The sequence below is a fragment of the Poromitra crassiceps genome, assembly GCF_964638095.1.
Source record: "Poromitra crassiceps genome assembly, chromosome: 5".
Lineage (NCBI taxonomy): Eukaryota > Metazoa > Chordata > Actinopteri > Beryciformes > Melamphaidae > Poromitra > Poromitra crassiceps.
In genome coordinates this window covers 36,086,954-36,103,185 of record NC_139642.1, presented here as the reverse complement: position 1 = coordinate 36,103,185, position 16,232 = coordinate 36,086,954, and the positions used below count along the sequence as shown (strand labels likewise).

The 16,232-nt window shown below is 42.7% G+C and overlaps 1 protein-coding gene across 1 annotated transcript; it reads left to right on the top strand.

Moving 5' to 3' along the window:
• Window positions 1-6,466: 6,466 nt before the first annotated feature.
• Window positions 6,467-14,168, top strand: rhbdd1 (rhomboid domain containing 1). The gene is made up of 8 exons (XM_083637200.1): window positions 6,467-6,685; window positions 7,536-7,700; window positions 9,239-9,518; window positions 9,934-10,066; window positions 11,675-11,763; window positions 11,890-11,946; window positions 12,484-12,600; window positions 12,777-14,168. Exons 2-8 carry the CDS (start codon window positions 7,548-7,550, stop codon window positions 12,878-12,880), a joined length of 933 nt encoding a protein of 310 aa, XP_083493326.1. The 5' UTR covers window positions 6,467-6,685; window positions 7,536-7,547; the 3' UTR covers window positions 12,881-14,168.
• The last annotated feature ends 2,064 nt before the right edge of the window (window positions 14,169-16,232 follow it).

Genomic DNA, 16,232 nt, shown 5'->3' with positions numbered 1-16,232 from the left:
AACACAAGAACACACCCCATTAATCTGCCTGTGTGTCGCTGTAGCAGAGTGACAGCTGCTGCTCTTGAATCGGCATCATTCTCCTACAAACTGTCCGTCAATCTCCACTCTGTCAGAGCCTGCACCATCTCATCTAAAACATCTCCTACAAACTGTCCATCACTCTCCACTCTGTCAGAGGCTGTACCATCTCATCTAAAACATCTCCTACACACTGTCCATCACTCTCCACTCTGTACAGAGCCTGCACCATCTCATCTAAAACATCTCCTACACACTGTCCATCACTCTCCACTCTGTACAGAGCCTGCACCATCTCATCTAAAACATCTCCTACACACTGTCCATCACTCTCCACTCTGTCAGAGCCTGCACCATCTCATCTAAAACATCTCCTACACACTGTCCATCACTCTCCACTCTGTACAGAGCCTGTACCATCTCATATAAAACATATCCTACAAACTGTCCATCACTCTCCACTCTGTACAGAGCCTGTACCATCTCATATAAAACATATCCTACAAACTGTCCATCACTCTCCACTCTGTCAGAGCCTGGACCATCTCATATAAAACATATCCTACAAACTGTCCTTCACTCTCCACTCTGTCAGAGCCTGTACCATCTCATATAAAACATATCCTACAAACTGTCCATCACTCTCCACTCTGTCAGAGCCTGCACCATCTCATCTAAAGCATCTCCTACACACTGTCCATCACTCTCCACTCTGTCAGAGCCTGTACCATCTCATCTAAAGCATCTCCTACACACTGTCCATCACTCTCCACTCTGTCAGAGCCTGTACCATCTCATCTAAAGCAGCTCCTACAAACTGTCCGTCACTCTCCACTCTGTCAGAGCCTGGACCATCTCATATAAAACATATCCTACAAACTGTCCTTCACTCTCCACTCTGTCAGAGCCTGTACCATCTCATATAAAACATCTCCTACACACTGTCCTTCACTCTCCACTCTGTCAGAGCCTGTACCATCTCATATAAAACATCTCCTACAAACTGTCCGTCAATCTCCACTCTGTCAGAGCCTGTACCATCTCATATAAAACATCTCCTACAAACTGTCCGTCAATCTCCACTCTGTCAGAGCCTGTACCATCTCATATAAAACATATCCTACAAACTGTCCTTCACTCTCCACTCTGTCAGAGCCTGTACCATCTCATCTAAAGCACAAACCCAGGAAAACATCTTTAAAGGAAAGACAAAAAAACACTGTCAACTACCTGGGTTCTGCTGTGTTTGGTGGACTGAGGCCTGTGAACGTTGACTTCTTCAAATCCAGCACCCTTTCTCTCTCTCTCATAATGCAGTAGAAATGTCATAAAAGCAATTAAAATCGGCCTGCATGTCTGCTGAGAGTCCCTTGTACTTTGACATGCACAAAAACATACACATACTGTATATACACAAAGAAATGGAGGCTGGATAAAGGCAGTCGACCCCTGACTGCAGGACCAGCTGTCACTCAATATGCTCCACTGTAGCGTACACAGGCATTACTTACTCACTTTACAGTTTTTCATTGTACATTACTTAAAACACGTTGTGCCTTTGTTAAGACCCCATGCGGCTCAGCAAGTAGAGCGAGGAAACTCAGGAAAGAGTTGGGGGTTTAACTCCCACTGAGGCCGACGTTACTGAAAACTTTATGAACCAAGGGGGCCGGAGGAGGCTATGGAGGAGAGAAATGACATGTGGAAAACAAACATGGTGGCTCCCGTGGCCCCCTCGCTGGCTCCCCAGCTGCCACGCAATATGGCTGTCTGTGAAATAAGTGGAGCGCTTTGATCACAGAAACGAGACATGCTTTCCACACCAGGGAAAAAAGCAATCTGCTTTCAGTTCAATCTTCAGTTTGCATTATATTGAATTGATTTCTTGGTCTCGTTTTTGGGGAAAGGCCAAGGTGAACAGCACCCACACACACAATCTCTGCTCCCATGTCTACAGGTTTTTGTTTGTGGTGTAGATTGCTTGTTTGTGGTGTAGACTACTTGTTTGTGGTGTAGACTACTTGTTTGTGGTGTAGACTACTTGTTTGTGGTGTAGTAGACTACTTGTTCCAAGTCTTGCTCTTGTTTAGAGCTGCAACGATTAGTCAATTAATTGATTAGGACAAAAGAAGACATTTGAGGATGTCATCTTGGGCTTTGGGGGAAAAGTGAGCAACACTTTTGACAATTCCGTAATTTTCTCCACTACCATAATTGATTAGTTGAGAAAATAATCAACAGATTAATTGATCATTGAAAATAGTTAGGTGCAGCCCTCTTGTTCCACAGTGAACAGGACATTTTTTTTAAGTGCCGTGTGTCACGCCTCTCCAGTCCAGATGCTGCTACGAAGTTATTTGTTTGAAACAGCAAAGCCAAGACTCCTCCTGTCTTGTTTGCCTGACACAGACACATTTTAATAATATGCCACAGCCCTCTATTCTCCAGCGCTCTCACTGCTGATATCATCTCAGCTGGCTGGCAGTGAGGCTTTAGCATCTATTTCTAAAGCATGTGACAGCTACACAGCAGGCTACAGGTGGGAGGGAGCAGAGAGGAGATACCCTCCATCAGAGTCAATGTGACCTGCCACCATCCAACAGCTGCAAACCTCTCACCATGAAAAGTTTCCTTCTTCAAATCTATTAAGACATTGGAGAATAGAGGCTCGATTGCCATTTCAATTCTGAAATGAAGAAATTTAAGGCAAATTTCAGGGTTCCTCCTACCTAGACTGTATAACTGACTGACTATGTTCCTATACGCATATCTGGAAAATATGTATGGGAAAAGAATTGTATTGAAAACAAATTTGGTATTTTTCAGGTGCAGACGAGTTTGCAAAGATATTGGAAAAATATTGTTATAATGTGCAGGCAACTAACTAGACATGTTCTGGTGTTTAGACACCTGTCATCTCAAATAGTCTGATATTTGTGTGAAGAATAATCTTCATTGTCAATGCAGTGATGTGGCAGTTAGTTAGTAGAGAGAAGATGACCATCATGTAAATTGTATTGAAGACAAACTCTTCAAATCGAATCAAGAAAATAAGGTTATGACATGGACAAATTCTGGAATTTTTTAATTGAAACTGTAGGAAACCAACCAAGATCTTTGGGTGGCTCCCTGCTGTGAGAAGAGGCTTGGAATGATGGGTTTCTGAAGGCCATAGAAAAGCCTCTCAAACAGCGTTTTCACCATCACAGGACACTGAACTGACACTAAGTTCGGATACATCCTCAAATGACCTCAACTACCTCTGCACTAACAGGTAAGAGGAAGATGTTTGGCATGAGATGAGACTGATTTGAAAAATACATTTCTCATTATGTTCCTTGTAGAAATGTGTCAAAAAGTATGTAAGTGTATAAAAGTAAGATTATATTAATTCAAAATATATGTACAGTGGAAATACATTTCCTACCTCTACTCTGCCCTGTCAACAAAATACTGTATGTCCAAAATGATGTAAATTTAACCGTCAGGCTGTCAGATTGGAATAGCATTGTTGTCTCATTTAAACACCTTTTTCCTTAGACTGAATAGAAAAACTTCTGAATATGACTTTACTACAAAAAAAAAAAAAAAATCAAAACAAATGAAAATGGAAAAGATCAAGCAACTGAAGAGAGAGAGAATATGGTCAAACCGTAAAATGAAAGACATTTTCTAATTGTAAAATTGGCATTGACATTCACATTCATGACACTCATTCACAACATATTTCTATGCTGCAGCAGAGGAAGAAAAATTTGTTCACCACCATCCAATCAAAATATAATTTAAAAAAATATAGATATCATTTATTTTTTATTTAATCTTTCCCAATTAATGAGGATGTGTGACTGAGATCTGAATCAGACAGCCGCTCAGATGTGTGGAGAGAGAGTTCAGATGAGTGGAGAGTCTGGTCTGAGACTGAAAGGAGATAGCAGCCACTCACCATTGTTGCAGTACTGTAGCAGCAGGTTGGTGCTGTCATACAGGCTCCCACACGAAGCAATCCTCTCCGACATCCCCTTCTCTCTCTCCTCTCTCTCCGTCTTTCTGGCCGGCTCTTCTTTCCAGACGCGTCCCAAGTCTTCCTTTTGCCTTGTCCGTCTCTGCTCCACGCCGTCACCCCGTCCTGTCTTCCTCCACATTCATAAAAAAACACAAGCTGCACACCTTTACCTGCTTCTACTGCCTCTCCTGTCTCGTCTCTTTCTACCAGTGTCAAGCAATCCGCAAAAAGTTAAATAGGACTTCCGCTCCCTTGTTTCAAAATAAAGGTCATATTGATAGTTTTTATTAATACATTTTTTTCTACTTTTAAACAGTGTATTTATTGGGTTTTCCATGAAATAGAGGACTTTGCAGTAATACATTTTGAACATATTATTCAACCCCCCGCCTCCCACAAACTGCTCTTCCTCTAACTAACTAGTAGCCTGATATTCAGACTGCATGGTCAATTCATAAACTCATTTCCAAATTCACAACTGTGGAGTGGGCGTGGCTTCAAAGGTCTGGAGCCAGGCTAATCCTCTAGACAACCCATGCTGAAAAGAGGGGGGGGGGGGGGGGGAGATAAATGGCCTACTGGCTTTTTCTGAATGTGCAAATTGTTTTCCATTGACACTGTGCCACATTAAATGTATTAAAATAACAACACAGGTGGGAATAAAACCCATGTCTATCATTCAGTCGAGCACGCTAACCAGTCGGCCAAAGGGACAATCACAATGGCCAAAGGCCAGCGTACTCTCCTTATACTTCAAGCCCAGGTCGTTACACTACCTCCCCCTGTGTGAAGCGCGTCCCCACGCTTCAGCTTGTACTGCTCCCTCACGCCTCCGTAACATGCCTCCGATGACCTTGTGACCACCCAATCCCACTTCTGACACCAATGTAACAACACAAGACCTGGACCAGGGTCTAGCATTCCAAAGTTGAACATGAACCAGTCGACCAAAGGGACAATCCCAATGGCCAAGGGCCAGCGTGCCTTCAACCCCGGTAACAATGTAACCTGCGTTGTGTTGACAGCACTGGGCTTGCCCAGGGCTGGAGTGGGATTTGATCCACCGACCTCCCGCTTCCAAAGCACATGGCCACCCACCATCACCAAGAGAGCTATTAAGCACCCTTGGCGGTTAATGGGCCTTCATAGCCTACTGGGGAGGGAGTTACTTACTCGACCCCTCGGTAAGGAGTCACAGTCCTTTCTTCTTCTTTTAACAATTAAGACTGAGCAATTGTTTTGCTTCTATTTCCTTGTATTTTTGTTTTCCTTAAATGTACCTGTCCATAATAGCCTACTCTCATCAAGTAGCCTAATAGGTTCACTCGAATAGCTTTTTTTGCCTATTTATTTCACAGCTGGGGTTACACTCCATATTTAGCCTACTGTAATTATTATTTTTATAACATTACTTTTAACATGACATTTATTTTTTCTAGTTATATTTTCCCCAAAAGTGACAGCTTCTCGCTTTTGTTTTGAAGGGAAAATCATCAAATTTCCGGTATTACTCTAATTATCTCTCGCTAGCTTGACGCAACTTCCTCTCATCTCTCTACTCTGCGTACCGCTGTTACTATAGCAACAGCCTCTCCACCAGCACCGGTTGGCCAGCCATTTGAGACGACGTGGTCGTGGAGGTAGTCTCTCGGTTAAACTCATTCCGGAGAGAGAAATGAGTTTAACTGTGGAAACTGTAGATGTTTGCTCTTTTTGCTCTGGGTAATAGCCCTAGCCCTATCTCAAATAGGCTACTGAACTGTAAGCTTTTGTTTTCAATGACTGGTAAGAACAATGGTGATCTGGGAGTCGGGTTTCTGTTTCCTGCACAAGGCTGAATAATTAATTGTGGAAACGCGTGTACACCTGGCACACGTGTTCTTAATTGACACCAGATAGGAGTGTAAGCCAAAAGTGAGAGGTTTACTCTTCAGTCTTCACTAGTGAAGACAGGCCAATCAGATGTCCGATCTAATAGTAGGCTACAAGGTTGATCGGCAAATAGGCTACCAAAGTTCCTGCTGTAGCTATATTGGCCTATTTGACACTCATTATGAGGAACAAAGGGGAGGAAATAAGAGACGAGGTAGTGATGAGCAGCGATGGCTAACACCAGAAACCGAACATAGGAGCCTAACTGCAGGAAATATACAGTAGAGGGAAATTACTTGATGGGGGGAATGAAAAGAGCAGGGCTATAGTAACAGGATCAGCAGCGTTAAAAGGCATACTGGAGTGTGGTGCAATTGTTTGATCAGCTTTCTTGAGACAGCTGGACATTGTAGGGGTTAACTATCTCCAGAAGATGGCAGTAGTGCAACGATAAGGTTGCAAACTGCCGTTAAACCCCGAAGAAGAAGAAGAAGAAGAAGAGCGCGTGCGCGCTACTGTACACGTCGATTTGTTATGATCACGTGACATTCCGCCAAACAACTGGTGCAACTGCGAGAAATTATGACCAAATGCCAACCAAGATACTCTGTCCTCTTGCCTCGTGTTTGCTTGATGATCTTTTCACTTTCCATCTGTGAGTGATGATGTTTTGAAGCCTGCAGAGCGAGAAATACAAACAGGACCTTATTTGGAGCCACCTAGCGTATCCAAACGAAAAGGATGAGGAACATCTAACGTTTTACTGACTTAGTTCACTAACGCACAGTAAGTTACTTTGTCTAACGACGTCATTCACTAATGTTAACGCGTAGTTGGCGTTAAAGCTTTCACTTTAGGATCAACACTGGTTCTGTAATGTATTTTAACGGCACAATCGAACCTTTTTGTTTTTCAGACAACTAACGTTAACTAGTTACGCTAATGTAACAGTAGTGCCTGTAAGTCACTGGAATTATGTTGCTAAGTTTGAAAAACCCAGCTTAGTTCCTGACAGTACTGTATTAGCAAACACTTTCATCAGGAATTAAACTAGAGGCCATTTAGAATGTTTGTTGTCAAGTGGTCTATTTAGCTCCAATTGTCTTTTTATTTGTTTCAGAGAGTTTGAGACTTTGTTTTTATGTCTCCATGTGAAGAATAAAATGTGTGTGTGTGTGTGTGTGTGTGTGTGTGTGTGTGTGTGTGTGTGTGTGTGTGTGTGTGTGTGTGTGTGTGTGTGTGTGTGTGTGAGAGAGAGTGTAGCTCATAAATTTGTAGTTGCATGTAAGTAACTTTATTTATACCATAGCACCTTTCATAGAGCAAAGTCATAACAGTGCATAGCAGCCAGGAGTCCATAAAACACAGTATACAGACACAAGACAAGAGGATAGACAAAGTCTGACCAGATGAGTCTTTAGCTGTTTTTTAAAAGAAAAAACAGACTGCAGTTTCAACAGTAGTTCTATGAGGTATATAACTTGACTTACTTGATCTTCTCAGGCTGGGCTGATATGTGGATTGGGCAGAGGCCCTCTCCCTCTCTCCCTCTTCTCTCCTGTCTGTCTCTGTCTGCTGGAAAGTTTCTGGTAAGCAATAGAAAAGAAAATAAGCAGGGCCATCCGTCTCTCCCCAGGCTGTTTTCAGTATGCGCCGCCGACATCGGGGGTCCCAGCTGGGCTTGCTGCTCCTGGCCTCCCAGCTGTTCCAGGTGGGTCTGGACAACATCCCCCCCGTCACCCTGGCTGTCCTGGGACTCAACGTCTACCTCTACCTGTTCCCTGCCGCTCCATTGATGAAGGTAAAGCATAAACATAGCAACACTGCTAATACTGCTATTACTAATTCTGCTACTTCCACCATCAGTGCTTTTACTGCAGTGCTGAAGTATCTTAAAGTCGAGCTGAACTCATAAATGACTTTTCTTTTCTTTTAGTTCAAATACCTGGGCATGCAGTGCACCTATTTAATAATGTATGCAAACAAAATCACAAAAGTCTAATTTCTTTAGTTTTTCACACTTTTTTACATCAAAAGTTCATTTTTCAAGATTTCATTGATAACAGTAATGTACAGTTTGCTGACGTCACCTTGTACTATCAAATTTCTACCCCATTTCAACCAATCATATCACGACATGCATCTGTCAATCAAATCTTCATTTCAGGATAATTTTCTCTTCCAAATGAAGTAGAAAATGGCGCCTAGTGTCTGTCATCTGGCAGAATTCCTATCCCATAAACTAACTACTAACTTGGCCAATTGTTAGAAACATGAACAAAAAACAAAAACTATAATCTCTAAGAATGCAAAGAAATGTAACTGGCTCGTTAAAACGCGCATTCCAGGGATATCGTATTTACAGAAATAGCATAAAAGGCGCGCGCTTGAGAGCGTGGTTGTCAGGGGTCTGCCCTCGGAGATTCCAGGCGGGCGGGCAGCACCCATTCATCGGATTGTGCGCTCCCTCCGCACGAAGCAGCTGGCTGCCTGGTACTCCGCGGATCCCACTCGCGTAGCACGACAACACGCTGAATCCCACTCGATTTGGGGGTGGAACACGCCATGATTGACCAATGCCAAAGCCAGTCGACAGAATTGTCAAATCAAATCATCGACATGATACTATGACCCGCCTCTCAATTTGTCATCTCAGACAAATTATGTTTTCAGTCTGAAACGGACTGCGACGCACGTGACGATACGGGTTCAGTTCGACTTTAAAGCACCTACAGAGAACTTTTAACTCGTTATGAAACAATCTAAAAGTCTACTGATGCCTCACATCTTATGTACATCAGCAAATGAGACCATCAACGTGGAGATCTGCCGTTTCTATATACAGCACTGTAGTAGTGTTTCTAAATGCCTCGTATCGCGCATAGCGTCCGTCACGTGTCACGTCCGTGTGAAACGGCTTGTAATTCTTATTCCGGCCGGCGAATGAAGCAGTGATGTCAACCTTATGCAGTAAATAAAACAGCGGGGGAGGCTCGCTGACTCTGAGAAGCCCTGCATGCCGTGCCGCGGCTCAGACAGCCCGGTGGAGACGGCGGGAGGAGCCTCGGTGTTCACGAAATGCAGCTTTCATTTTGGGTGAACAGTACCGCTTTTGTCCACTGGTGCCTCTACAATAACTACAAAATAAACGTTCCCCGTAGCTGCTTTAAGTAAGACACTGGGGGCGTTACACTTGCGCATCAAAGTGATATTGGCCTGCATCATTTGAAGGGGACGAAGTGTTCACCTTTGCCGTGTATTATTATTTTTAGTTTTATTATTTTTAGTTTTATTGTATTAGTATTATTATTATTACTAGCACTATCCATCCATCCCCAGGCCTGTGTGAGTGTCCACGAGGCGTACTGGCACAAAGACTGGCGCCGCCTCCTCCTCTCCCCACTGCACCATGTGGATGATTGGCATCTCTACTTCAACATGGCTTCCTTCCTCTGGAAGGGCACCAGGCTGGAGCAACGGATGGGCAGAGCCTGGTTCATCTATCTGCTGTCCGTCTTCTCTCTGCTCACCGGATTGGTCTATCTGCTGCTGGAGGTGGGGCTAACGATGCTCACCGAGAACCAGTCCTACAGCATGGAGTGTGCTGTCGGCTTCTCAGGTACAAACTAGCAACAGAATCCTAAAAGACAATAGGACGAATCAGTGTGACAAGTCACAACAGCAAAAAAATTACTTCTGGGTGCCACTGCAGCAGAAACTAGTATTAAATTAAGCTGAAAAGCTGCTCCAAACGTTAATATCTCAAAAACTGTCTAGCTTAATATGTATCCAATATGAAGGAGTAGTTAGAGTAAAAAAAAAAAAAGGCATGGGTTCACCATGAACTGCTGTTTAAAATGAACGGCACTTGCACCCGGAAGTGTAGCCAATCTGATTTGTTGTATACAGTTTTGTTGTTCAAAAGTCTGTGCTGGTATTACAGGTACACTGTTTTCCAGAAAGTAAAATATTTTGATATACAGTAATATGATTTGATGATATAATGATGTTTCATTAAACTGCTGTGTTTCTAGGTGTCCTGTTTGCCCTGAAGGTGCTTATTAACCATTACCACCCAGGGGATGTGACCTATGTGATGGGTATCCCTGTATCCAATCGCTTTGCTAGCTGGGTGGAGCTAGTGCTGATCCACATAACAGCACCCGGGTGAGACAGAAATCAGAATTGGAAATTTCTCAGAACTCACAATGTCTGGACAACCCAGCTACATGTATATAGATATTATAATTTATTATCAATATGACGTAATACAGGGGTTTTCAAGACAAAGGTTGGAAAAAGGCACCCAGCCCCCCTCCCCCCTATTAGTTTACTTGCTTAGTTTCGCTCAGTTCCTGGATGCCTATGGGATCATGATTATGTTATTTGTTTCCATAGACACTCAACAATTGGTTGACATACTTCAGACTACACCAAATACTAGGGCTGGGTCGGTTTGAAAATTTTAAAACCGGTTCGATATTGCCGTCTAAACCGGATCTAACCGGTATACCGATTTTTTTTGTAATTAATTAATTAATTTTTTTTTTTTTTTTTTTTTTTTTAAAGCAGGGCTCCCGAGTGTGGCCCATAACTGTCTGTAGTGCAACTTCAGTCCACCTGATAGCGATAATACACCTCTAAGCTGGTATTGTCAACCAGCAATGATACTGAATAAAAAGAAGCAGGACACCTGTGTAACAAACACACCCTGTATTTATTTCTCATAACTATTCAGCTCAACTTTTCTTCTAAACATCAAAATAATAAATGAAATAAGACTGCTGCCTATAGTGCAACTTGAGAAAAGGCTAATAAAAACACAAGCAGTGCAATCAGAATGGATTGGCTTACAGCTGAGCTGCCTTATAAACTTCAAAACTCACAAATTCACACAATATAGGGCCTAGGCATGGGTCGGTTTGAACATTTTGAAACCGGTTCGATATTCCCCAAAAAAACGTATCAAAGCGGCTGCAGTTGGTGGCGATAATGCACCTCTAAGCTGGTATGCTGCCAACCAGCACGAACACTGAATACAAATAAGCAGAACCTTTTAACTGTAACAACACACTGTTTTTATTTCTCATAACTATTCAGCTTAACTTTTCTTCAAACATCAACATAATAAACAAAATAAGACTTTTGCCTACTAGTGCAACTTGAGAAGAAGCTAATACGAACAATAGTGCAATCAGAATGGACTGGAAAAAAAAAAAAAAAAACTAAAAAAAAATTTTTTTTTTTTTTTTTTAAGGTTTTTTCGGTTTGCACGTGATCAAACCGGTTTGGGCTCGTATACCGAACCGAACCGGTAAAACCGGAAATCGACCCATGCCTACCAAATACATCAAAATGGTCTGTCTGAAGGCATGTATTTGTTTGTGACTCTGTCTGGGAAAGTGGAAAAAACTGTAAAATTCCATAAAACTACTGCAGCATCTCTGAACTATATCTCTCTAACCAAATAATCACACATTATTCTACGCGATCACCTATTGATAACTAAGATCATATTTTTTCACTTCCATTCACTAAGCCTCCCCTGAAACTGTTTGGAGCCCCCCTAGGGAGGCCCGCCTCCCACTTTGAAAACCTCTGAGGTAATAGATTCAAGTGGTCCCATGTCTAACTCAATGGGGGCCAAGGTCAGTGCTACTGTTCTATTCCCTATGGAGCGACCCATGCTTAAATTAGTCTTTTAGGTGCTTTGGATAAAAGCGTCCACTAGATGGTGTTATGTCACACAGGTGTGTAAGTCTGTGCTCTCCTCAGGACGTCCCTGATTGGTCACCTGGCCGGCATCGTGGTGGGTCTGCTCTACACCGCTGGACCACTGAAGACCATCATGGAGAGATGTGCAGGTCTGCCCCTGTGTGTCTGTGCGTGCATGTGTGCGTTACTAAATCCTAATATCTAAATGTAAATGTAAATGTATTTATAAGACTTTTTATACATTGAAATGCTCTGTTTTTCTAAATTCCCACCAGGGATTGTGACCTCAAACGGATTTAACTCCCGGCCAACTACATCCTACCGCTCTTCAGGTACAACACCATTTAAGGAAAGTTAGTCATGTATCCAATTTGAAAAATTGTGTGATAATTGTTTGTATGGTGCGATACGATAATACAAGTCTTACTACTATGTAACAAAGCACTTTCAGGAAACTTTTAAGAGTTCTTCTATTCTAACGATCAGGGATTTTTCCCTATCTTTATTCAAGAGTGTGGTCTATCACTTTGAGAGCATGATTTATTGATTTCATATTCAGATTTTGTAAGGCTTTCCCTCAAACCCCGCCCTCGCACTCAAATAGCCCCTGCTCGCACTTAGATTTGCTCTGCTTGTGCTCAGTCTGTGCTTGCAAAAAATCCAAGCGCAAAGAAATCCAAGAGCAGAAGTTTCGCAACCGCACAGAAGCAGTTTGACTGCTACCAAGTTGGTAGTCTGAATGCTAAACATGCTAAGCTGTAAGCGCTTTGTGCAACAGTGAGAAATTTCCATCAGAAATAATGAGGCAGCCTGCCGTCATCGTCTACTGTTCGCCTAATGTGTATTGTTCTCTCTCTCTCTCTCTGTAGGCTACACTGGCACTAGAGGAGGAGACTCAGCAGGCCAACGGTATGCAACAGATGATGGATTATTGTCTGAGGAAGAGCAGCTTGAGGCGGCCATCAGAAACAGCTTGAATGACAGAGGTGAGGGAGACTGTGGTTAGAGGGAAATGTCACAGGTTCATTGTGCCGTCTCAAAGTGTTCTTGAGCAAGACACAGAATTCTCACCTGTTAACCAATTAAAGGTTCCTCTGGATAAGCGTCAGTTTAATGCTTAAAATGTATAAATATAGTAATTACAATATTTTATATTCTCTAGGACGTACGAGCCAGAGAGGGGCACCTCCTCCTTATGGTTTCCAGCTCACTGAGGAGGAGGTCAGGAGGAGGAGACTGCAGAGGTTTGACCAGCAGCAGATGTAAAGATAGATGAGACAAGAGAAGAGTCTGGGTCTGGTCTAAACTGCTTCCACAGCAGGCCCAGCGATACCACAAGAACGTTTTAGCAAAGAGTCTGCCATAGTAACCTGTTTACCACATAATCTTTTATAATAACCTGCCTCTAACCAAACGTCAGGGTTAACGGAAGTTACCCCCCTCAGATAATCTTATATATTTCATCAGTCTGATGTTCAGTGCAGTTATTTTGTTCTGGAGCATTGAAGAAGCCCCCGCTCTTTGATTCTGAGGGACTCACACCAAAACCTGACGATTACCGCAGATCTTTTATATCCTGAAACATTTTCTCATATCAAACTCCGTTGTCGCTGCTGTTTGGCCAGTTATCCACAGGAATAAATAAGACACAAAACAACAAAAAATAATCGACAATATTTTCAGTGTTTGATTAAGGGAAGCTACTGTGTGTGTGTGTGTGTGTGTGTGTGTGTGAGAGAGAGTGTGAGATAACTTCAGAGTTGGTAATGAGGTTTGGTTTGGGTGTGTTTGTACCCCTATTTTGAAGCGAACTCACCAGGAAGAGAATAATTTGAGGCCTTGTTTCATCCTGGAAGGCTTTTGCATTCATTCATCATTTCATTGCATACTCAGATGTCCGCCCTTTGAGAAAATGGCGCCTACTATCACCAATTAATTTTTGGCATGAAAATGAAGCACTATGCACTACTATTAAATTCCCATAACCGTTTAGAATGTTATGTTTTCAGTTATATTTTTGGAATAAAAATCTGTGTTGTTGAAATATTATATCCAGAATTTGAGGATGAAACCTTTCATTAACAGCTGATTTGAACAGAGGCTTGGCTTTTAGACCAGTGAACCACACAGTTTTGAAATCCTCTTGATAAACTCGTCAGTAAGTGTGTTCAACACCAATCTGGGCACGTCTATTTCGGCACGTAAATAGACTCTGGGACAGCCGTACCTTTTTTTTAGGCTTCCTGTACAGCACAGATCTTCTGCCCGGGACTTCTACTTCGGTGCAGCGGTGCCTTTTAAAAACATACATTGTGTCACCTAGATCTGATCATTTTGTTAAATTTTTAAGAGAAAGACGGTCAGATCTGCAACACAAAGGGTTCTGAAGGTTGAGGTTCAGACTTTCTGTTCCTGTGTGAAGGCAGCCATGCTGGCCCAAATACAGTTTTACTCCATTGTTTACTATTGTTTTGTGGGAATGGATTTGTTGATTTACATTTTGGTTGGTGAGTGAACTTGAATTTGAGCTGGAAAAGCAGTTGATCAGTTTTGTTTACAATCTATTTTTCTATCAATATAATAAATACGGTATACTGCGTTAGAATGTTGTCCGTTGATTTTGCTCCATCTGTCAAAAATGTATAGAGTGAGTATAGAGTACCTCAAGGATGACGTGTGTTTCTAGGCTTAACCAGAAATCGCCGCCATGTTGGTTAATGAGGGGAAAAGGCTATGGGATTTTAGAATGGGTATTTCGGTTAAATGCATGAAATAAGGTCTGTGGTTAACAAGTTTGTGGGAGTGGTGGTAATTTGTCTTGAACAGGATAATCTTCACAAACGAGGACCACTTTTATGACCATTTAAACGTTTTCTGAAAATCACATAAAAAAGATTTATGATTCAATAGTCATGAAAGTGGTCCATGTTTGTGAAGATTATCCTGCTGAACACAAATTACCACTCCTATAAACTTTTGTTAACCACAGACCTTATTTCATGCATTTAAATGAAATCCCCATTCTAAAAGTGCATTCACTTGACCCCTAGTCTTGCTGGCCAGCCTCCTCTCCCTTCCGTGAGAGGGAGGGGAGGCTGGCCAGCAAGACTACTTCACCCCCTATGAACCGAAGTGCTACTTCCGGACTCACTCTTGAGAGAAGCACAACTAACTTTTAATTCTCTGGACAAGAAATGGTGTCAGAGAAGCAGAATTTGCATGGATCACATTTTATAGTGTAGTTGCAATTTTGAGCAACAACAACACAAAAATCCACACATTTTGCAGCTTTTCATTTAATGTACAGCAGAATCACTTAGACTTAGAATGTTTTATTCATAACCAGTCCAGCAGGACTACACCCAGTGTTTGCTGCTGCCCTTAAAAGACACTAAGTTTGTTTGTTTGTTGAGCGTTGTTACGAGCGCCCTGCTGCCCTTGAGTGCTCCCACTGTTGCCCTGTCTGCGTCTGCGTAGATGACAAAATGCAAGTCATGATTTACGCTTTGGATTGAGTTAATTTTTAATAGTAAATATCCTGAGTTGAACTCACCTTTCATGCTAGCAGCAATTAATGATATGTTCTGATATGGCAGCTGGAGTTGGGTTGGCAGTTATCTGTGGTGGTGTGTGCAGTAGGCTCTTGATTGTAGTTTCTAGAATGTTATATAGTTTAAGTAGTGTTTTTCATTCGTTATGCTGACTTTACACCAAAAGACCTTTCAAGTGATTTCACTGTTACAGACAAATGTCCAATGTCAGGATGAAATCATGAGAGTTTCATCTCAAACATGAGCTTCAATGGCTCCATATGGGAAGGCATCCCAGCGTGACCTACAGAAGCCATAAATGGACGTTTGGTCTCTCCCTCAGCCCGAGGCTGTTTGTGTGGTGCATGGAGGCAGCTATTGCCCCACTCAGGCGCCTGGGCATTCGTTTGGTGACTTATCTGGATGACTGGCTGATTTTGGCACAATCAAAACAGGAGAAGCAACCGCATATTGTCATACTCATAATACACCTAACCTGCTTAGGTTTTTTTAAACGAGGAGAAAAGCATAGATTTCATTGGTTTGTCTCAGTTGGCCACTTTCATGGCCTGCCTATACCGGCAGAACAACTGAAATCTTCCAGGGCTTGCCTCATCCTCTTTTCTGCCAGGGTAAACTTGATCGATTCACATTGTGCCTCCGGCTTATTGGCTTTGGTAGCATCTTCGTCATGGCCTGCAGAGGGTAAGGTTTATACCGGAATGGGTCCTGGCACTCCGCCTCTGGCTAGCCCCATCTTTTCTGACTCAGGGGGTGCCCTTGGAGACCGTCCTGTGCAGGAAGGTCGTCACCACAGATGCAAGTCTGCGGGGGTGTGGCAGCATCCACGACTCGATAACCAGTCTGTGAAGGGCTGCTGGGACGCAAGTCTCCAGTGGGCTCATATCAACTTTCTGGAGCTCATGGCAGTGTTTCTCTCTCAAATACTTGCTCCCATACCTCAGGGGACACCACGTTCCTGTGAGGACGAACAACCCGACGACTGTGGAGTATATAAACCGTCAGGGTGCTTTATGCTGACTACAGTTGCACATGTTGGCTCGTAGACTGATCCTCTCCTTGAGGGC

Coding starts and splice junctions, on each gene's coding strand:
- rhbdd1 (XM_083637200.1), top strand. CDS start 7,548: ATGCGCCGCCGACATCGGGGGTCCCAGCTGGGCTTGCTGCTCCTGGCC. Junction 10,067..11,674: donor ATCCACATAACAGCACCCGG/GTGAGACAGAAA, acceptor TGCTCTCCTCAG/GACGTCCCTGATTGGTCACC. Junction 11,947..12,483: donor TACATCCTACCGCTCTTCAG/GTACAACACCAT, acceptor CTCTCTCTGTAG/GCTACACTGGCACTAGAGGA.